The 24,141-nt window shown below is 40.2% G+C and overlaps 1 protein-coding gene across 1 annotated transcript in view; it reads left to right on the forward strand.

The window, feature by feature from the left end:
- The window catches only part of LOC122550328 (obscurin-like), a 784,231-nt gene that overhangs the window by 385,707 nt on the left and 374,383 nt on the right, over window positions 1-24,141 (forward strand). Inside the window, exons 43-45 of the mRNA XM_043691054.1 lie at window positions 12,378-12,644; window positions 16,766-17,032; window positions 20,216-20,482. Coding sequence (XP_043546989.1) covers window positions 12,378-12,644; window positions 16,766-17,032; window positions 20,216-20,482 — 801 coding nt within the window. The remainder of the gene's footprint in view (window positions 1-12,377; window positions 12,645-16,765; window positions 17,033-20,215; window positions 20,483-24,141) is intronic.

A 24,141-nucleotide genomic window follows, 5' to 3' on the forward strand; every position in this document is an offset into this window, starting at 1 on the left:
TTGCCCTATTATAGGAAAGATGTGGATGCTTTGGAGAGGGTTCAGAGGAGGTTTACCAGGATGCTGCCTGGACTGGAGGGCTTATCTTATGAAGAGAGGTTGACTGAGCTCGGACTTTTTTCATTGGAGAAAAGGAGGAGGAGAGGGGACCTAATTGAGGTATACAAGGTAATGAGAGGCGTAGATAGAGTCGATAGCCAGAGACTATTTCCCAGGGCAGAAATGGCTAACACGAGGGGTCATAGTTTTAAGCTGGTTGGAGGAAAGTATAGAGGGGATGTCAGAGGCGGGTTCTTTACACAGAGAGTTGTGAGAGCATGGAATGCGTTGCCAGCAGCAGTTGTGGAGGCAGGGTCATTGGGGACATTTAAGAGACTGCTGGACATGCATATGGTCACAGAAATCTGAGGGTGCATACATGAGGATCAGTGGTCGGCACAACATCGTGGGCTGAAGGGCCTGTTCTGTGCTGTACTGTTCTATGTTCTATGTTCTTTGACAGCAGTTAATAATATATAAGAAATTGATTGTCTGTTATAGTGAGGCAGTAATCTAATTTAAAGGTTTGAGGCCTATAGGCATATTAAAGAAATTACCAAGAAGAGTGGTTTAACTTTCTTCATCCATCAACTTGTTTACAAGGGAGGTAAAGAAATGGCAGCTAATTTTGAGGGAGAAAAAACTTTTGTCAGGTTTCCTAAGATGTGAATAGTTAGACACAGGATTTGGGGAGGTGGAAGAAACATCACAATGAATATTCAAACTTGATTTAAAGAAATCGATAAACTCCTTTTGAATTGAGAGGGAAACAACAACAACTTAGATTTATATGGCACCTTCAACTTAATATACTATCTCAAGGCACTTCATAAGTGCATTATAAAACAAAATGGTTTAATGAGAATATGAACTGAAAATTGCCTTTTAGATTTTAATTGTCATGTTCTGAGTATCACATCACTGCTAAGAGTTATTGCTTCTCTTCAGTTGTCATGAGAAAGTGATCCTGAAACTTTGAGTTTACCTTGCAAGATAGGTAGATACTTTTGATTGTGGAGAACAAAGAATTGTAATGGTTGTTTGTAATGAAGCCCAATTTAAAATTAATCAGCATAAATGTCCATCTGTGTTGCGCTTTGGTTTGAGGAAGCGAAATGGAAATTATAGCAGGAATAAGTTCGAACAGTTGCAATTTTAACCGTCTTTACCCAAACATATTGATTATAGAGCAAGTTTGCCTATTAATTTCAGAGTCCCACCAATTTGCACTTGACGGTTGATTTCATGGGCAGATTGTCAAGGGGTCATTCAGTAGCTAACACCACTTCAAACTAGCTTGTCCACTTTAAGTCATACAGTCATAGAGACGTACAGCACGAAAACAGACCCTTCAGTCCAACTCGTCCAGGCCGACCAGATATTCTAATTTAATTTAGTCCCATTTGCCAGCACTTGGCCCTTTTCTCTTTAAATTCATCCTATTCATATACTCATCCAGATGCCTTTTCAATGTTGTTTTTGTCCCAGCCTCCACCATTTCCCCTGGCAGCTCATTACATACACAAACCACACTCTGCGTGAAAAAAGTTGCCTCTCTGGTCATTTTTAAATCTTTCTCCTCTCATCTTAAACCTATGCCCTCTTGTTTTGAATTCTCCCACCCCAGAGAAAAGATGCTATTTATTTACTCTATCCATGACCCTCATGATTTTATAAATCTCTATAAGGTTACCCCTCATCCTTTGATGCTCCAGGGAAAACAGCCCCAGCCTATTCAGCCTCTCCCTAAAGCTCAAATCTTCAAACCCTGGCACTGATCCCTTTCAAGTTTCACAACGTTCTTCTAATAGGAGGGACACCAGAATTGCACGTAATATTCCAAAAGTGGCCTAACGAATGTCCTCTATAGCCACAACATGACCTCCCAATTCTTGTACTCAATGCTCTGACCAGTATAGGAAAGCATACCAAAAGCCTTTTTCACTATCTTATGTACCTGCGATTCCACTTTCAAGGAACTATGAACCTGCACTCAAGGTCTCTTTGTTCAGCAATATTCCATAAAACCTGACCATTAAGTGTATACGTCCTGCCTTGATTTGCCTTCCAAATTGCAGTACTGCACATTTATCTAAATTAAACTCCATCTGCCACTCTTTGGCCCATTGGCCCCATCTGATCAAGTTCCTGTTATACTCTAAGGTAACCTTCTTTGCTGTCCACCACACCTCCAATTTTGGGGTCATCTGCAAGCTTACTAACTATACCTCCAATGTTCACATTCCAAATCATTTATATATATGATAAAAGGCAGTGGACCCAGCACCGATCCTTGTGGTACACCACTGGTCCTAGACCTCAAGTTTGAAAAGCAACCCTCCACCACCAACCCTCTTTTCTACCTTCGAGCCAGTTCTATATCCAACTGGCTAGTTCTCTCTGTATTCCATGTGATTTAACCTTGCTAACTACTCTACCACGAGGAACCTCGTCGAACGCCTTACTGAAGTCCATAAAGATCATCATCAATCCTGTTTGTTATCTCTTCAAAAAACTCAATCAAGTTCATGAGACATGATTTTCCATGCACAAAACCATGTTGACTATCCCCAGTCAGTTCTTGCTTTTCCAAATACGTGTAAATCCTGTCCCTCAGGATTCCCTCCAACAACTTGCCCACCACTAATGTCAAGCTCACCGGTCTACAGTTCCCTAAAGTTAATCTTCATTTAAGGGGATGTGAACTTTGGCTGAAGCAGGTGCTGATATTTCTGTAGGGAATGACACTGATCTGAGAAATGTTGAAGTATGGCACAACATAGGACAGGCAGGCTTCATGATTTTGATATTGCATTGAAGGATTTGATGGAGACGGTGGACAGGAGAGGTATTATGCAGCTGGTCCCATAGATGCACCCTCATTGGATAAAGTAGCAGATTCACTAGATGTAGGTATTGCTGCATAGGCCATAATTTGTTTTTCATTCCTGATTGCCCTTGAAAAGGAGGTTGCAAACCGTATTTTTGAACCGCGGCATTCCGGGTGTTAGGTGCCTGAACAGTGCTAATAGGAAGGGAGATCCAGGATTTTGAATCAACAATGTGGTAGTTATGAATTTGAAAGGTCCTGTTATAGAGTCATAGAGTCAGTTGAAGAGACCTGGGATAGTTACTCCAGAACATCTTGTGGATGATGCACACAGCTGCCACTATGCATTTGTTATGGAAAGAGTGAACGTTTAAGGTCAGATGCCAATCAACTGGGCTACTTCTCCTCGATTATGATTTGGAGATGCCGGTGTTGGACTGGGATGTACAAAGTTAAAAATCACAGGACACCAGGTTATAGTCCAACAGGTTTAATTGGAAGCACACTAGCTTTCCAATTGGAAGCAGGTGCGCTTCCAATTAAACCTGTTGGACTATAACCTGGTGTCCTGTGATTTTTAACTCTCCTAGATTATGTTAAGTTGCTTGTGTATTTTTAAAGCTGCAATCATCCAGGCAAATGTAGACTATTCCAGCACACCCCTGACTTTTGTCTTATAGATTGTGGACAGACTTCGGGAGTTAAAAGATGGATTACCTAGCACAGAATATCCAGCCTTTGACCTACTTTCGATTTTGAAAAATTTGTGTTTAATTTATTCCTAATTTAGTGAATTTCAATCATGGACTTGTCATGGAGTCATAGATATGTATAGCATGGAAACAGACCCTTCGATCCAACTCGTCCGTGCCGACCAGATATCCTAAATTAATCTAGCCCCATTTTCTAGCATTTGGCCCGTATCCCTCCAAGCCCTTCCTATTCATAGACCAACCAGATGCCTTTTAAATGTTGTAATTGTAGCAGCCTTCACCACTTCCTCTGGCAGTTCATTCCATACATGCACCACCTTCTATGTGAAAAAGTTGCCCCGTAGGTCCCTTTTAAATTTTTCCCTCTCACCTTAAACCTATGCCCTTTAGTTTTGGACTCCCCCAACTTGGGAAAGGACCTTGATTGTTCACTCTATTCAGTCCCCTCATGATTTTATAAACCTCTATATGGTCACTCCTCATCCTCTGACGCTCCAGATAAAATTACCTCAGTCTATTGAGCCTCTTCTATAGCTCAAACCTTTCAACCTTGGCAACATCCTTGTAAATCCTTTCTGAACCCTTTCAAGCTTCACAACATCTTTCCTAAAGTAGGGAGATCAGAATTGAATGCAGTACTCCAAAAATGGCCTAACCAATGTTCTGAGCAGCTGCAACATGACCTCCCAACTCCTCTGCTCAATGCACTACCAAAAAAGCAAGCGTACCTAATGCCTTCTTCACTATCCTGTCTACCTGTGACTCTACTTTCAAGGAACTATGAACCTGCACTCCAGGCTCTCTTTTTTTGGCAACACTCCTCAGGATCTTACCATTAAGTATCTAAGTCCTGCCCTGATTTTCCTTTCCAAAATATAGCACCTCACGTTTGTATATATTAAACTCCTTTCGGCATTCCTCGGCCATTGGTCCATCTGATCAAGGTCCCATTGTACTTTGAGGTAACCTTCTTTGTGGTTCTTTGACTTTTCTGCAACAATTAATAGTAATTTTTAAGAAACGACATATTATTTTTAAATGTTTTACTAACATCACATACTAATAGCATATCAACTCTTTTAAATGAAATCCAGATTCTTGACTGGGTTGAAATATATAATCACCAAACAGTAATTATATTTCTAGTACAGATAGGTTTCTGATCATTCTAAGGATGTTGATAATGGGTGATGGCAATGCCAATGCGAGATAATTAGATTTTACTTCATTAGGGATGCTCTTTGCCTGACATTTATAGGGCACAAATGCAACTTATAAGCCTTAACCTGGATTTTGTCAAGGTCTTGTTGCGTTTCAGGATGGATGGCTTTAGTCCATGCCAGACTTCAAGCCCAGATGATCTAAATGCAGTGTTACCATCCGTTAACTTACCTCAAACAAGTGGTCAATGTCTGTGAACATGTTTTCAATTTTGAGAGTCTATCAATTACTCTACTGCACTCAGACACTGCTAAAATCACATTATCCTGTCTTCCTCAACTTTTCTAGTATTTTATTCGTGCCCTTACTTGTGATTACAAAACCCAAGTATGTATCGAGTTGGTCAGCTATTTCTTTGTTGCCCTGATTCTGACGGTACCAAACCTACATTTAGCTTCACTATTCTTTTTCTGTTCACATTTTTCTGGAGGCATTTACAGTCAGTTTTTAATGTTCCATACAAGTTTATTCTCATACTCTGTTCACCCTTTTTTAAATCAATCTGTTTGTCCTCGTTTGCTGAATTCTAAATTATTCCCATTCTTAAGTGGCTCTGGCCAATTTGTTTGCCTTTTCCTTGGATCTAATGCTGTCTCTAATTTCTCTTATAAGCCATGGTTTGTCCACCTCTCTCATTTTACTTTTGTGCCAAACAAGAATAAACAATTGTCATAGTTCACCCATGCACTCTTTGAATGTTTACTATTGCCTTTCTACCATCGACCCTTTAAGTAAGAGAACATAGAAAAAGAACATCGAGCTCTTCCGTGATCCACTGTTCAATCTTGGTGACTGATCTGGACTCTTTCAGAATTTTTTTTTAATTCAAAAAATACTTTCATCAGAAAAAACCTCTTTGCATATATACATAGTCACAAATGCAGTTCAGTTTCTGCAGTATGTCAAGGAAACAAGCAAACATTTGAGTTTGTCTCTATCCAAATAAACTAAGGACATCTCTTACACATACAAGACTATATTTACATGCATTTAAGGCACTAGGAGGGTCCGATAACTGAACAGACCCCAGACGCCAAGCCTTAGTGCATCCTTCAGCACGCAATCCTGGACTTTGGAATGTATCAGTCTGCAACATTTGGTCAAGGTCATCTCCTTGTTGTGGAAGAGCAACAAGTTTCGGGCAGACCAAAGCATGTCTTTCCTTGAGTCGATGGTCCTCCAGGCACAGAGGATGTTTGTCTCAGAGTGCGTCTTGAGGGACCTGACTTAGAGTGCAGGGTCCCGTGTCATAGAGTTGCTCGGGATGAACCTTGACAGAAGCCACTGCATCTTTCTCCAGACTTGAAAGGCACATTCCAGAAGAGGAAGTGTGACAGTCTCAACCCCCTGCAGCTGTTTTGCGGGCTGTGACACAGACCAAATGGCCGTACATGAAGAATCCCACAGGGTAGTGCCCATCTCACCACCAGCCAAGCTATGTCTTGGTGCTTGTAGGAAAGTTCTGGTGATTAGGCATTCTGCCAAATGACTTTGAAAGTCTGCTCAGGGAACCACACGACAGGATCCACCCTCTTCTTTTCCCTCAGAGTTTCAAGGACGCTATGTGCTGACAACTTCCTGACAGTCCTGTAGTCAAAGGTGTTTTTCTTTTGCAAATTTCTCCATGAAAGACAAGTGCAACAGAACAGTCTGACTATTTGGAGCATTTTGTGGCAACGAGGTCAGTCCCATCCTTCACAATGCAGGGTTCAGGTAGAACCTTTGTATGTAGTGACCCCGGAATGTTCCTCTGACTCCCCTCAGCCAGCCTCTGTTGAATTCTCTTTCTCCTGTTATCACTGGAGAAGTGGTCTTCCAGAACAAGGAGTGTTGCAGACTGGCACATTCCTAAGTCCAGGACTATGTGCTGAGGGATGCACTAAAACGTGGCACAGTGCCGCCGAGGCGCAATGGGGAAAGACTGTGATGTTCCTACTGAAGTTAAATGGGGTTCTGTTCAGTTATCAGACACTCCTTGTGCCTCAAATGCATGTAAATATAGTGTTGTATGTGTAAGAGGTGTCCTTAACTTATTTGGATAGAACCAAACCCAAATGTATATTTGGTTCCTTCACATGCTATAGTACAAATACTGAACTGCATTTGTGACTTTGTATATATACAAAGAGATTTTTAATGAATAAAGTGTATCCACTGTTCAATTATGGCAACTGAGCCAACTTCTCCCAGAATATCCTCAGTGACATCTCTCTACCGTCCTTTCTTAGATCTAATATTCCCCAGCCTATCAGAGCCAAGTCATTCCTGCTATTTAGGTTCAGAAACCTAGTCTCATAATCAACTACATCACTCTCCATCTTGATCAGGAATTTTATCAAATTATGGTCCTCACACAACCAGATTGCCAATTATTCCTTTCTCATTACACAATACCCAGTCTAGATGGCCTCATATCTAATTGTTTCCTCAACATATTGGTCTAGAAAATCATCCATATACACTCCAGGAATTTCCCCTCTACGAAATTGTTACTAATTTGCTTTCTTTTTTTTGCACATCCAGCTAATTATTCAACAATAATAGCCACGTTATCTAAACAGGTTGCATCACACCCTGTGACACATTTACCATACTCTTCCTAAAACCCTGTTTCTGATCATGAATGTTCCAGCCTATAAAATCAGACAATGGAGTTTGAAAATCAATATTCAATATTTTATCATTGTTATGACACCAGCACAAGGAGTCTGCAACCAGGTTAAAAGCATAGGTATAGGGCAGATATCAGGTCAGTGGAGGGAGGGTTCACATCTGATTTTTCCAAGGCAAAATTTGTATGAACACTTTGATAGGGGGACCTACAGAAGAACAATGGTGGATCGGCACAAAAAAGTACTTGGTGCATGGATGTCTACCAAAACCTTGAGTCGGTGTCAAGGAACATGGAGATTCCACTGCCAACTTGGTACAGGGCCATGCACAGGCCCCATTTTCTTTAGCATGCAAACAAAGGTGAACTGTAGACATGTTTCTACACTCAACCATTACTCAGTGCCTAATGGAAACACATGCAACAGCCATCCAACATAAGGTTACAGAGTTATATAGCATGGAAACAGAAGATTTGGCCCAACTGATGTCCATGCTGAACATCATCCCAAACTAAACTAGTCCTACCTGCCAGCTCCTGCCCCATATCCCTCCAAAACATTCTTATTCATGTACTTATCCAACTGTCATTTAAACGTTGTAACTGTACCAATGTCCACCATTTCTTCACGAAAGTTCATTCCACATGCAATTCATCCTCTGTGTAAAAACAATTGCCCCTCACATCTTAGAACATAGAACATAGAAAAGTACAGCACAGAACAGGCCCTTAGGCCCACGATGTTGTGCCGAGGTTTAATCCTAATGTAAAATATAATAACTTAACCTACACACCCCTCAAACTCACTGCTATCCATGTGCACGTCCAGCAGTTGCTTAAATGTCCCTGATGACTCTGTTTCCATCACCACCGCTGGCAATGCATTCCATGCATTCACAAATCTCTGCGTAAAGAACCTACCTCTGACGTCTCCTCTACACCTTTCTCTTAATATCTTAAAACTATGACCCCTCGTACCAGTCAATCCTGCCCTGGGGAAACGTCTCTGGCTAAACCTCTTGTTTAAACCTCTCTGCTTTCACCTTAAAATGCGCCCCCTTGTCTTGAAATCCTCTATCCTAGGGAAAAGACAACTATCATTAACTCTATCAATACCTCTCAATATTTTATAAACTTCTATATTGTTGCCTCTCAACCTCCTATACTTCAGTGAAAAATGGCCCAGGTTGTCGAGCCTTCCTTTATAACTTAAACCTTTCATATCCGGCAACATCCTGGTAAATCTCTTCTGAATCTTCTCCAGCTTATTAATATCCTTCCTATAACTGGGGGAACAGAACTGGACACCGTATTCCAGAAGAGTCCTCACCAGTGTCCTACACAACCTCAACATAACTTCCCAACCCCTATGCTCAGAGGACTGAATAATGAAGGCAAGCATGCCAAATGACTTTTTAACCACTCCTTCAAATGTGACGCAAACTTTAAAGAATTATGCACCTGAACCCCTAGGTCCCTCTGTTCCACAACACTACCCAAGGTCCTACCTTTAATTTTGTTCCACAACACTAACCTTGTTTGTTGTACCTAAATGCAATATCTCACATTTATCCAGATTGAACTCCATCTGCCATTTTTCAGCCCATTGACTCATTTGATCAAGATCCGTTTGTAATCTTGGAAAACCCTCTTCACTGTCTGCTTTGCTAATTTTGGTGTCATCCACACACTTACTAACTGTACCTTCTATATTCTCATCCAAATCATTTATATAAATGACAAATAAAAGAGAGCCCAGAACCAATCCCTGTGGAATACTGCTGGTGACAGGCCTCCAGTATGAAAAGCAGTCTTCCACAACCACTTTCTGTCTTCTACCATTAAGCCAATTATATATCCATAGGCAACTCACCCTGAATCCCATGTGTGACTAAACCTTGTCAAAAACTTTACTAAAGTCCAAGTCAACAACATCTACTGCTCCGCCCTCATCAATATTTTTGGTAACTTCTTCAAAAAACTCAGTCAAGTTTGTGAGACATGATTTTCCTCGCGCAAAACCAGGCTGATTATCCCTAATCACCTTAGAGTTTTTGTGTCTCTAAATGTCCATAAAGCCTATCATTTATAATCACCTTCAACAATTTACCCATAACCAAAGTTAGAGTCACAGGTCTGTAGTTCTCTGCTTTCTCCTTAAAACCTTACTTAAACAAGGGTACAACAAAAGACACCCACCAGTCATCAGGGACCTCGCCTGTAGTTATTGATGATGCAAATATTTCTGCAAGGGGTCTCGTAATTTCCTCCCTTACTTCCCACAATATTCTGGGATACATTAGGTCAGGTCCTGGAGATTTATACACCTCTATATTCTCTAAGACCTCCTGAACTTCCTCTTCTGTAATGTAAACTGTTTTTAAAATATCAAAATGTGTTTCTTTCTCCACAATAAAATAATGATGCACAATATGAGATTGGAGATCAAAGCTGGGAACTTAATTTCAGAGCATGTTATCTTGCAAAATGACAGGGAGGAAAGAAAGCAAGTTGGGATTGCTTCATTAATACGATTTGGATTTAGTATGATAGCAAGAAATAATCTTGCAATGAAAGATGTAGAGCTCATATAGGTGGAACTAAGAAATCGGGGAAGAAAAACTGGTAGGTGTAGTCTTTGAGGGTGTATAAAAAGGCAGTATATTAAGCATGGTGACTTTAATCAACATGTAGTTTCATAAAATTGACAGAGGTAGCCAAAAGAAATCATAGACAGTTCCCAAGACAACATTTTATGGATCCAACCAGGGATCAGACTATTTTGGATCTGATAAGTTTAATTAGTGATTTCAGAGTAAAGATGCTAAGAAACAGTGGCAAACATTGTAGAATTTAACACTCAGTCTGAAAACAAACAATTTGGTCCAGAAACAACTGTGCTAAATGCAAATTAGAATAAATACAAAGGAATGATGACAGTTGGTGAGAGTGGATTGGGAAAGGAGTTTGTCTGAAAATGAGAAATGGTAGACATTTAAGAAAATAGTTCATAATTATACACCAAAGATACATTGCAGTGAGGAAGAAAGATTCTAAGAAGAGGATAAACGAACCATGTTTAACCAAGAAAGTTAACAATTGAATTAAATTAGATAAATAACATACACCATGGCAATGTTCAGTGGTACTTCTGAGGTTTGGAAAAGTTTTAAAAACCAAAATATACTCAAAAAAAAGAAAGGTGAAACTAAAATATGAATGAAAATAGGTAATATAAAATAAGACAGTAGGTGCTTCTTTTAATAGGAAGAGAGAAGGCAAAGTTATCATAGTTCTCTTAGAAAATGAAACTGAAAATAATAATGGGGAATCAGGAAATGACAGAGGGGTTGAATAAATACTTTGCATCAGTACAGAACATTATTTGAATAGTGAATAGCTGAGGAAGCTGCAGTAAACTGGGGTTTCAGGGTCTGAGTGCATGAATGCAAAGAGGCAAGCACGCAAGTTCAGCAGGTGTTAAGAAAGCAAGTAGAATGTTGGGCTTTACTTCAAACAGAATGGAATAATAAAGTAGAGAAACCTTACCAAAACAATACAAAGTACTTGTTCGGTCACAGTGATAATATTGTGAACAGTTTGGCTCCCTTATGTAAATAAAAATATTCCTTACGTTGGAGGTAATGCAGAGAAGGTTCACTAGGTTGATTCCAAGAATGGAACAGTTTCTTATGAAGATAGATTGATTAGCTGGTACTGTACTAATTGGAATGACGAAGAATGAGAGGTAACCTTATTGAAATGTGTAATGTTCTTAGGGCATTTGACATGGTAGTATTGGAATTATTGTTTCTCCTTATGGAACAATTGAGGACCAGAGGTTATGATCTTAATATAAGGGGTTGTCTATTTAAGACAGAAATGAAGAGGGCCGTCTGGTCTCAGAGAATAGTGAATTTGTGAAATTCTTAACCACAGAGGGCTGTAAGAGGCTGAGTCATTTAGTATACTCAAGCTGATGTAGACAGATTTTTGATCAACGAGGGCTATGGGGTAAAGGAAGGAAAATGGAGTTGAGAACTATTGAATAACCCACGATCTCATTGAGTAATAGAGCAGACTGAAAAGCCAAATGGCCTGCTTCTGCTATATTTTATAGTCGTATAAATAGCCATTTGATCTTAAATATTTGATGTTGATTATGGTTCCTTTCCTCTGTGTGTCATTCTTCTTGTTGACATTACTGGTGTTTGTGCAAGTGATCATTAGACCAATCCAGCAATTTAGATCATTGCCTTCTGTTCTGATCTGTTACCTTCTGTTCTATTTACATATGGTCACCTCTTGTCCTTTTCCAGCTCTCTTGTATCTGTCAACCTGTGGGATAGCCAACCTGAGGTTAGCCAACAGCAGCAATGTTAATTCTAGTTTTCCAGTTCCAGTGGCATTCTGCCTGGTCTCCCAAATTCTGTCTTCTATCCAAGTAACTTGCTTAATCTAAAATATTGTAGTTTGTTTAGTTGACATTCAAGTTGAAGTAATCTACTTGCGAAGTCCAATTTTCAGACATATGTCCACCTTGCATAGTTTGAGGCTGCCACTCACTGAATCTGTCATAACTACATATATATTTAACTCAAACAAAGCTCTTTGTTTTAAGTTACTGTTTATTGAATTATTTCTATTTGTTCATGCTAATTTATTGTCATACATCTTGAAAATCGTCTTTTGTCCAAACCCACTAAAAACACAAGTAAGGGTTGTTAACTAGAAACAGTTGAATGTCATGTAGATAAATCCTTAGTTTGTTGTAGTTTTCACTTCTCAATTTTAGGTTTTTGAGTTTTCTTTGGCTGGTTGTGAGCGAAAAATATAATTTGGGACAAGTACTATGAAAACTGTTTGCAAATGATTAGATGTGAATTCTGTGGAAACTTACAGAAAGTATTTGGATGTCAACTAATCAATATGATTTAAAAAAACAAATTTGATGTGTCTGTAGTGCTGCCTGCGTTTTTTAAACAAGAGCTTCAGAATGAAGAAGCTGAAGAGGGTGGCACTGCCACTTTACGTTGTGAAATTGCGAAATGTGATGCTCCAGTAAAATGGAGAAAGGGATCACTGGTTCTTCATGAAAGTGACAAGTATGAAATGAAACAAGAAGGTTCCATCTGTGATTTGCTCATTCACAGTCTAAAACCAGAAGATGGTGGAGATTATACATGTTATTCTGGAGATCAACACACCACTGCCTCTTTAAGAGTAAAGGGTAGGCCAAAGCACATCATTCATTTCTCATTGTAATTAAATCCTCTCACATTTTCATCCTTACGTTGCAAGCATCATATTAATACCATCATGCTACTCACTCACTGCCGGTGTATTAGCAATCTGCTGTCATATTTGACTCTAAGTTGAGTTTCTAACCACATACTCACACCATCACTAAACCCACCTCTGCAATTTTATCTCCTCTCAACTCAAGCATTAACACAGATTTCAGCAGCAATGTTAATTCTAGTTTGCCAGTTCCAGTGGCATCCTGCCTGGTCTCCCACATTCTGTCTTCTGTAAAGTGAAAGACATTCAAAGTTCTATTGACTGCTGTAACTTGAACTATGTCCAACCCAGCATTTGCTGTCTGGCTCCTGGTCAAGCAATGCCTTAATTTTAAATTTCTCATTCTTGATTTCAAGCTCCTCACTTGTTCCACACAACCTACCAAGATATCTTTGCTCCTTTATTCTAGCCATTTGAGCATTCTCAATTTTAACAAGCCTATCATTCTAGTCATTTGAGCATTCTAAATTTTAACAAGCCTATCATTAATGACCAAGGTTTCAGTTGCCCATACCCTCAGCTCCAGAATGCCCACCCTACACCTCCCTGCCTCTCTACCTCACTTTACTTTAATATACTCCTTTCCAATCAATGTTTTAACCAGGTTTTTGGCTATCCAATCTAGAATCTTCTTACATAGCTTAATGTCATGTTTGTTTTATAGTGCTCTTAGGAAGTACCTTGTAATTTTTAGACACGTTAAAAGTACTTCAAAATGAAAGCTTATAGTTTGTGGAGGGGAGAGGGGGATGCAGAGATGAGGGCAGAGTCTTTATATATTTAAGACTGAGATAGATAGATGTTTGATCGGTAGGGGAATCAAGGATTACGAGGAAGGGCAAGAAAGTGGATCTGAAAAATAATCAGCCATGATCCTATCAAATGGTAGAGAAGGCATGAGGGGCCAAATGGCATACTCCTGTTCCTATTTTTTATGGTTTGAACTCTGGTATTTAGAATTTAATGTTATTTTAAGTTGTTGTATGTTGCTAAAATATTACTACCTAGATTGATAGAACATTTGGAAAACTAGTGTGAATTCAGAGTAGAGCCCTCCTTTCTCGACTGTTTATTCTGTTATAAAGACCTGAACCAATATTTAGCCAAGCTTTTTTCATTTGTAATGGGCAAGTAGCAAACAAAAATGTTGTTTTATGGAAAACATTTTGTAGGCTAGAAGCAGTCCAGAGATTTTTGGAGGGAACAAGGGAAGAAAGCCTCTTGGATCCCCTGAAAATTAAAAGCTTCACCGGGTACTGTTGGAGCAGCCAACAATTGACCACCAGTTAGACAGAACAGTGTTTGTTACAAATGGTCAGAGCATGCACCACCTTATTTACCTCAGAAAGGAAGAGAGAATAAAAATTGAAAAAACTTGAGAATGAGAGAGAGGATTACAAGAGGAAATAGGGCAAGTGAAAGATAGACAAGGAGAGAGAGAAGTAGTAGTATTAAGATGACAGGGAAAGGTAAGAGACACACATCCTCAGACTTAAAAGAATAGCAACAACAACTTGCATCCTGAAAAGTCCTGCAGATATGAATATTATTGTTTCATCTACTACCTAGGTATTATAAAAGACCTTATTTATAGTGTTTGATCCCTGTTCATTATCCATGATTCCAGCTTTCATGCTTTGTTTACCTTCCAAATCAATTTTGCTAGAAAAATCAATGGCTTTTCCCACCATGGAGCAAGTTTTGGAGATTTCTTTTTCTACTTACAAGCTGCCTATTTTATTGAAAGCAACATAAAATTATCAACTATCAAAAGCAAACTCAAAAATCACTGCTAAAATTCTTTTAAATATTGTCCAACTTTATTTTGTGCTGTATTTGGTATCCTTTGTGGTTCTTTTACAGTGTGCTAATTGCATTCATCACAATAGGTTTATTCTCCACACAAGCTTTCTCTCAGTTTTTCATCTAACTTCATTGACATATCCTTCTGTTTTATTTTCCTCATATGCTTGTCTGACTCCAATAGCTACACTGTTTGCTTGAAATATGGTTTTGAGTTCTGCATTTTAAATATTCTCTGGGTAACAGGGAAATCTGGAATGGTGATGACCAAGTGGTATTATCATTTGATTATTAATCCAGAGACCTAGATAATCCTCTGGGGATCCATGTTGGAATCCTGCTGTGACTGATGGTGGAATTTGAATTCAATGCATTATCTGGAAGTAAGAGTCATGGTGACCATGAAGTTGATGTTGATTGTCGGAAAAGGCCACCTAGTTCTCCAATGTACTTTAGAGAAGGAAAATGCTGCCCTTACCTGTTCTGGCCTATATATTACTCCAGACCCGCAGCAATATGGTTGGCTCTTAACTGACCTCTGGGTATTAGGGATAGGGAATAAATGCTGGTCTCACAAGCAATGCCCAAATCCCATGAATGAATAAAAAACATTTCCTCTATTAGCAAGTTTTGAGAAGATTTGTAGCTCAGGTTAAGGTTCTGGGTGTAGGTTTGCTTGCTGAGCTGGATGGTTCCTTTTCAGACGTTTCATCACCATACTAGGTAGCATCTTCAGTGAGCCTCCGGATGAAGCAGCACCGGTGTTTCCTGCGCCTGTTTCTATGTTCGGATTTCCTTGGGTTGGTGATGTCATTTCCTGTGATGACGTCATTTCCTATTGTGGTGCCATTTCCTGTTCTTTTTCTCTGGGGGTGGTATATGGGATCCAAGTCAATGTGTTTGTTGATAGAGTTCTGGTTGGATGGCCATGCTTCTAGTTGTCATGCGTGTCTCTATTTTGCTTGTCCTAGAATGGTTGTGTTGTCCTTCCTTATCTGTATGTAAGGATACTAGTGAGAGAGGGTCATGTCGTTTTGTGGCTAGTTGATGTTCATGTATCCTGGTGGCTAGTTTTCTTCCTGTTTGTCTAATGTAGTGTTTGTTGCAGTCCTTGCATGGTATTTTGTAAATGACATTATTTTGCTTGTTGTCTGTATAGAGTCTTTCAAGTTCATCAGCTGCTGTTTTAGTGTGTTGGTGGGTTTGTGGGCTACCATGATGCCTAGAGATCTGAGTGGTCTGGCAGTCATTTCCAAGATGTCTTTGATGTAGGGGAGAGTGGCTAGGGTTTCTGGACGCGTTTTGACTGCTTTTTTTGGGTTTGTTGCTGAGAAATCGGTGGACTGTGTTCATTGGATACCCATTCCTTTTGAAAGACCCTGTACAGACAACAAGCAAAACTAATGTCATTTACAAAATACCGTGCAAGAACTGTAACAAACACTACATTGGACAAACAGGCAGAAAACTAGCCACCAGGATACATGAACATCAACTAGCCACAAAGCGACATGACCCTCTCTCACTAGTACCCTTACATACAGATAAGGAAAGGCACCACTTCGACTAGGACAACACATCTATCCTAGGACAAGCCAAACAGCGACACGCACGAGAATTGCTAGAAGCATGGCATTCCAACCAAACTCTATCAACAAACACATTGACTTGGATCCCACATACCACCTCCTAAGAAAATGAACAGTAAATGGCTTCACGATAGGAAATGACGTCACCACAGGAAATGATATCACCAACCCAAGGAAATCCAAACATACAAATAGAAAGCAAGAAACACCAGCGGTGCTTCATCCTTAGGTTCACTGAAGATGTTACCTAGTATGGTGATGAAACGTCTGAAAAGGAACCTTCCAGCTCAGCGAGCAAACCTACATCCACATTTCCTTTATTTTCCTGAAGTTCAACTCCACGTTTAAAATGCCCCTAATTTGGTGTATTATTGTAGCTGATTATTTTCTTTCATAAATGCAAAGAAATAAACACTATTACTGAAGAGTTAGACAGTAGTATATACGGTTATCAAATACAAAGGTATTGCTGTGCCTGATTGTAATTAAAACGATGCACATTTGGTTTAGTATTAGTGAGGATTTTGATTAACTTCTATGGATAATGGAATCTGGTAACGGCAGAATGTTTATTCTAGGGAACATATTGATTCAGAATTGTAACAATTATATTTCACTGAACTCCATAATTATGAATTAATTTGCTATTTCCTTATAGCGATGCCTGTGCTTTTCAAAAAAGGACTTCAGAATGTTGAAGCAGAAGAGGATAGTACTGCTACTCTACACTGTGAAGTTACGAAACCTAATGCCTTAGTTAAATGGAGGAAAGGATCAGTAGTAATTCAATCCAGTGACAAGTACAAACTAAAGCAAGAAGATTCAAGTATTAAGCTGCTTATTCAAAAACTGAAGCTAGAAGATGCTGGTGAATATACCTGTGACTCTGGAGATCATCAGACCACTGCATCATTAACAGTAAAAGGTATGGAAAGAAAATCTAAATGATTGTTGATTTACATCAAACATTGTACCCATGAAGCTGATCATCATTTCTATCTTAAATTCAAAAGATCATTCCCCCAAGTATTTTGTGCTTATGTAGAGGTATTAGTATGAAGAGTTTTGTTAAAAATATTCTGTGAGTTGTATGTCTGTGATATTTTTGGAGTCCCTTCAACTAACCATTTTATCAAAGCCTATGTTACTTCGGTCAGTCACTGAATTATAAACTACAGGTCATTCTGCTGTTACGTGTGTTTCGTTAACGCAAGATCGCCGTAATGCGATTGACAAATTGAGAACACTGTTTCTAAAGTGCGAACTTTTAAAACATGTGTTGGCTGTAACGTGCTTGTCAACACTTTGAGCACTGTTTCTAAAGTGAAACTTTTCTATGATATGGGGTTGCACAAGAATGCAATCATCACGTTATAGAAGAACTACCTGTACTGGAAATAACATGGCAGCAGCTCACCAGTTTCCACCAACAGGCTTCTGGAGTAAAGAATAAAGGCGTTCCGGTTTCTTATTTTTGGAAACATGGAAGATAGGAGCAGGAGGAAATCATTTGGCCCTTTGAGCCTGCTCCACCATTCATTATGATCATGGCTGATCGTCCAACTCAAGAGCCTAATCCTGCTTTCTCCCCATAACCTTTGATTCCATTTGCCCCAAGTGCTATATCCAGCCACCCCTTGAATACATTTGCCATCAATTATTTCCTGTAGTAATGAGTTCCACAAGCTTGCCACTTATCTCCATCCTAAATGGTCCACTCCAAATTGTCAGACTGTGACCCCTGGTTCTGGACACACCACCATCGGGAACATCCTCTCTGCATCTACCCTGTCTAATCCTGTTAGAATTTTCTCTAAGTCTTTGTGAGATTCCCCCCTCATTTGTCTGAAGTCCAGCAAAAACAATCCTAACCTAGTCAATCTCTCCTGTTATGACGCAGCGATTGACACCCCTCTGATAATTAAAATTGAAACACTCAGGGAGGATAACCTCACCTCATAATCTTCATCAATTTCTGGTGTCCAAAATGCCTTTCTCTGTCAAATTCTTGAGTCAGGAATATAGCTAAGATGATGTTTAATCAGAGCTTAAAGATTTCTGTGAGAGCCCAGTGTTTACTGTTCAGATGACAGTTGGCTCTCTGCTGATTTTCAAAAAAGTTCTTATAATTTGATTGGCTTCTAGGTATCAAAACAATCCGTTTTAAATTCAATTGGTCCTTAGTCTCCAATTGTCTTTTTCAATTAATTGTCTGAATTTAAACTGTTGTGTGAGTAAAATGCTACTTGGGCCTGCTAATCTTTGATACACTTGTTTCAGTTTTGGTGCTTTCTGCATAATGGTTGCAAACTTCCAAGCACAAACAAAGCATAATCCCTTAAAGGCACCACACATTGCTTTTCAATTCATTTTACAATTTTACCATTTTTATGTACCATCTTCTTGCCACTCCTCATATGTCAGTCCTGCCATCCCCGGAGTCAGCCTGATAGCTCTTTATTGCACTCGCTTGAGAGCAAGAGCGTCCTTCCTCACAAAAGGAGACCAAAACTGCATACAATATTCTGGGTGTGATCTCACAAAGGTCCTATATAACTGCAACAACACGTCCGTGCTCCTGTGTGCGAAACCTCTCACAATGAAGGCCAATATACCATTTGCCTTCTTTACCTCTTGCTCCAAGTGCATGCTCACCTTCAGGACACACAGGTCCCGTTGCATACTCCCCTCTCCAAATTACCAGCCTTTCAGGCCGTAATCTGCCTTGTTTTAGCTTCCAAAGAAATAACCTCACATTTATCCAAAGTATACTGCATCTACCATTGATTTGCCCACTCACCCAACATGTCTAGATCATGTTGAAGGATCTTCGCATCCTCGTCATAGTTCACCTTCCTACCCAACTTCATATCATTTACAAACTTTGAGATGCTACATTTTGATCCCTCATCCAAATCGTTAATATATATTGTGAATAGCTGGGGCCAAAGCATCAATTCCTATGGCACCCCACTAGTTGTTCCCTGCCAATTTGAAAAGGACCCATTAATTCTTACTCTTTTTCTTTTCTCTCTATCAAACTGTGTTCTATCCATCTCAAAACAGTTCCCCTACTCCATTGTGCATTAATCTTGCGAAATAATTTCTTCTGTGAGATTTTGTCAAACACTTTCTGCAAGTCCTAATATACCACATCGACTAGTTCCCCCTTGTCAACTCTACTGGTTTCATCTTTATAGAATTCCAACAGATTTGTGAAGCATGATTCCCCCTTCATAACTCCATGCTGACTCTGTCTGATCCTGCCAATGCTTTCTAAATGCTCCACTTTATAGTGGAGCATTTAGAGGGATGGCACGGTGGCTCAGTGGTTAGCACTGCTGCCTCAAAGCGCCGGGGACCCGGGTTCAATTCCCGCCTTGGGCAACTGTCTGAGTGGAGGTTGCACATTCTCCCAGTGTCTGCGTGGGTTTCCTCCAGGTGCTTTGGTTTCGTCCCACAGTCCAAAGATGTGCAGGTTAGGTGAATTGGCCATGCTAAAGTGCCTTAGTGTTAGGTGCATTAGTCAGTGTGAATGTAGGGGAATGGGTCTAGATGGGTTGCTCTTCGGAGAGTCGGTGTGGACTTGTTAGGCCGAAGGGCCTGTTTCTATTCTAAAGTCCTTGTTAATGGAGTTGAGAATTTTCCACACTATCAATATTAGGCTTACTGGTCTAAAATTCCTTCCCTACCTCTCTTCTTGAATATTGGAGTGACATTAGCTGCCCTCCAATCTGCGGCGACTGTACCAGAGTCTATATCATTCACTTCTATTTTAAGCAGCATAGCATGGGTTTAGCTTCTCATCTGAAATGTACCAGTTAAGTGTCCAGTACTCAGATTATATGCATGTTTCTTGGAGTGGGTTTTGAACTTGCAACTTTCAGACTCAGGCAAAACTTAATTATTTGCTTTTTCATTTGTCTCTTTACTGTAAACATTTAAGTGTGACATTGGTATAGGGCTGTTAAAATGTTAACACTGTATTGTTAAACTCATACAATTGCTATATTAGATTGGAAGTTGGCTTGGTTGGAATTTATGGTTATTCATGCATCAGTTCTTGAGAAAATTAGGTATTCAGAAATTGAATTACTGTTTCCCTTAGCTCTGCCTGCACTTTTCAAACAAGAGCTGCAGAACACAGAAGCTGAAGAGAATAGTTCTGTCATTCTGTGCTGTGAGATCACTAAACCTGATGTCCCAGTTGAATGGAGGAAGGGATCTACAGTACTTCATCCAAGTGACAAGTATGCCATGATGAAACAAGGTTCCTCCATTGAACTCCTTATTCGCAATATAAGTCCTGATGATGGAGGAGAGTATACCTGTGATTCTGGAGATCAGCAGACTACAGCCTCTTTGAAAGTCAAGGGTACGGCAGTCATTCTTACTGATCATAGTCAGCTTCTCATGAATTTTTATTTTATAAGATGTCACATGAAGCTCGTTTTCTCATCCTGATGTTCATTATTTTATTAAGTTCCTGGACAACTGCCTGGAATGTTTTCTCAGAAGAATACTGAATCATCATTTCCACCTTTCTGCAAAATACAGCACTTCTTGATTTGGTGTGAATCACAACGTTTATAAGCATCATTATTCAGTCAGTCCAGTATAACCTTTAACTTGCTTAGATGCACCTCTCTTTCGTAAAGATCAAGAGATGGTATTTGTTGATACAAAAACAGAGATTGCTGGAGAAACTCAACAGGTCTGGCAAGATCTGTGAGAAGAAAGCAGAATTAACATTTCATACTATGAGTGACTCTTCATTCTATTGAATTTCTCCAGCAATTTCTGTTTTTGTTTCGGATCTCCAGGATTTGTAGTTCCTTAATTTATTTTAGCACTTACTGATACTCTGTCATACTTTATCATCACCTATAAATTGATAATCCTTTTACTTATTTGTAAACTATTGTTTCTTCTGATGTGTTTCAAAACTATTTATCCCTCAGTCTGATTCCACTCAAATGATTTAATTTTCTCAAATTTTCCTTTTATTTTCTTCAACAATGATCTTGCAGCCACAGTATTTATATGGCTAGCTCAATTTAGTTTCTGGTCAATGGTAACAACCCCAGGATGTTGATAGTGAGGGATGCTAATGCCCTTGAATGTCCAACCACAATGTTTAGATTTTCTCTTGTTGGAGATTGACATGATTTAGGCGACACTTGTACGGCTTGAATGTAACTTGTCATATGTCAACCCAAACCGGAATATTATCCAGGCCTTATTGCATTTAGATATGAATTGCTTCAGTATCTGTGAAATTGCGAATGGTGCTGAACATCATGCAATCAACAATGAATATCACCATTTCTGACCTTATAATGGAGGGTAGGTGATTGATGAACTCGCTGAAGATAGGACCATTTACCTTGAGGAACTCATGTAGAGCAGTCTTAGATCTAAAATGACTGACCTCCAAGCACTACAACCAGTTTCCTTTATGCCAGTTATAACTAACTACTGGAGAGTTTTCTCCTAATACCCAATGATTCCAGTTTTGCCAATGTTCCTAAATTCCATAAGGAGTCAAATGCTGTATTGATGTCAAGTGCACTGAGGTCTTTTCGCTGGGGTGGGGGAGTCCAAACCTGGAGGCCATAGGCTTAAGGTGAGGGGAGAAAGACTTAAAAGGGACCTAAGGGGCAACGTTTTCACACAGTGTGATCCGTGTAGGGAATGAGCTGCCAGAGGAAGTGGTGAGGCTTGTACAATTACAACATTTAAAAGTAATCTGATTGAGTATATGAATAGGAAGGGTTTGGAGGGGTATAGGCCAAGTGCTGGCAAATGGGACTTGATTAATTTAGGATGTCTGGTCAGCATGGATGAGTTGGATTGAAGGGTCTGTTTCTGTGATATACATCTCTATGACTCTTGCCTTATGTGTAGAATTCAGTTCTTTTATTCCCATGTTTGAACAAAGGCTATCATGAGGTCAGGAGCTGAATGACCTGGCAGAACTCAGACTGAGCATTATGAAGCAAGTGCTATTTGTTCACACTGTTAATTACACCTCCATCACTTTAATGATAATCAAGAGTGGACTGATGTGGTGGTAATTGGCCAGATTGGATTTAACCTATGTTTTATGTACAGGATATATCTGGGCAATGTTCCACATTGTCAGTATGTGCCAGTATTGTATCTGTACCAGAACAGCTTGGCTAGAGACTGGATTAGATTAGATTCCCTACAGTGTGGAAACAGGCCCTTCGGCCCAAAAGTCTACAATGACCCTCTGAAGAACAACCCACCCAGACCCATTCCCCTACACCTAACACTATGGACAATTTGGCATGGCCAATTCACCTAACCTGCACATCTTTGGACTGTGGGAGGAAACCGGAGCACCCAGAGGAAACCCACGCAAACACGGGGAGGATGTGCAAACTCCACACAGACAGTCGCCCGAGGTGGGCATTGAACCTGGGTCCCTGGTGCTGTGAGGCAGCAGTGCTAACCACTGAGCCACCATGAGATGTTGCAAGTTCTCGAGGACACTACTGCAGCCCTATTGCCAGAATGTTGTCAGGGTCCATAACCTTTGAAGTATTCAATGTTTCCAGCTGTTCCTTGATATCATGTGGAATAAATCGACTTGGCCTAAGACTGTGATGCTACATGTCTCTGGAAGAATCTGAGATGGATCATCCACGCAGTGTGAAGATTGTTGCAAATTGGTCAGCCTTAGCTTTACACATTGTGCTTGACTCCCTCATTATTGTTGGTAGGTATATTTGTGGAGCCTCCTCCTTGAGTTGTCTAATTGTTTTCTACCATTCACACTGAATATGACAGGACTGTAGAGCTTAGATCAAATCTACTGTTTGTGGCCCACAGCCCTATCACTTGCTGCTTTAAGATGTTTGGCTTCTTCAGGTTCACAGCTGGTGGTAATCATGCAGCAGATTCCCTCGCCCTGTTTGAGCTGATGCCGTGAAATGTAATATATTTCATAGTCAATGTTGAGGTCTCCCAGGGCAACTCACTACTGACTGTATACCACTGTCTCACCATTTCTGCTGAGTCTGTCCTGCTGGAATCAGAGGACATATCCAAAATGTCTGAAGCATTTTGTATAAGGTATGATTCCAGATCATGAGTTAGTCTGTCACCATAGACTTCCATCCATGGAGTCTCACCTGTGGCAAGGAGTGCTGCTGTTCGCTGTATATTTAGCACTTACACAGACATACTTGAAACATATGAACATTAACATCAGGAACATTTATGCAGAGGTAAAGAGGGACATACAAGCCTTTTTCATCCGTGCCACAGAAGTACCTTCTATACGTTTTATCCTTTTTCTCCCTCCCATCCCTAGTTTCACAGCTGTAATGGTGGATGCTGCTCGTTTGTTGGGGGGGTTCCTGTGTGAAGACAGGCCTGACGTGCCAAGTGTCTTCTTGCTAGAGGCAAGTTGACTCTAACCGGTTTGAACTTCCAAAAGTTGGAGGGGAGCGGGCAGAGGGGAGATGGAGGGCCTGACCATCCCTGCAATGTCCTGAGTGCCAAGTGCAGTAGGGCTGGTGTGTGATTCTGCCTCTGGTTGGGCATCTCCTGGCACCCCTCCTTCTCATTCTGAGGAGAGGATACCTGGACTGGAACAAGGTTTCCTACTCCCACTGTCACCATGTCTTTGAGGACCAATTAGTTGGGCAATGGAACATAAGTGTACTGGGCCTGGCCCCTTATACTGCCACCAACTGTCCATGGAGGCACACGTATAGTTACAGGAATTTCTGCATTGATGCAGCTTCTGGCTAATGAGAACCATTGTGCCCCATATGCCTATCTGCCACTGCTGCTCCTACCTGTGCATTTTCATTAAGTTCCAGATTGCCAATACCATAGCATCATGTCTTGCTGGGCTAAGCAGATACCTGGCCTGTGGCAATCCTCCTCGTGCGAACTGCCTAGTCTGTTTCTTCCTTGGCAACATGAAGAACTGTCTGATTGTGTATTCACACTCCCTGTGTCTACAGTCTCCCCCAGAGTGTCAGTATCTTGGTTGGT

The sequence above is a fragment of the Chiloscyllium plagiosum genome, chromosome 5 (genome assembly GCF_004010195.1).
Source record: "Chiloscyllium plagiosum isolate BGI_BamShark_2017 chromosome 5, ASM401019v2, whole genome shotgun sequence".
Classification (NCBI taxonomy): domain Eukaryota; kingdom Metazoa; phylum Chordata; class Chondrichthyes; order Orectolobiformes; family Hemiscylliidae; genus Chiloscyllium; species Chiloscyllium plagiosum.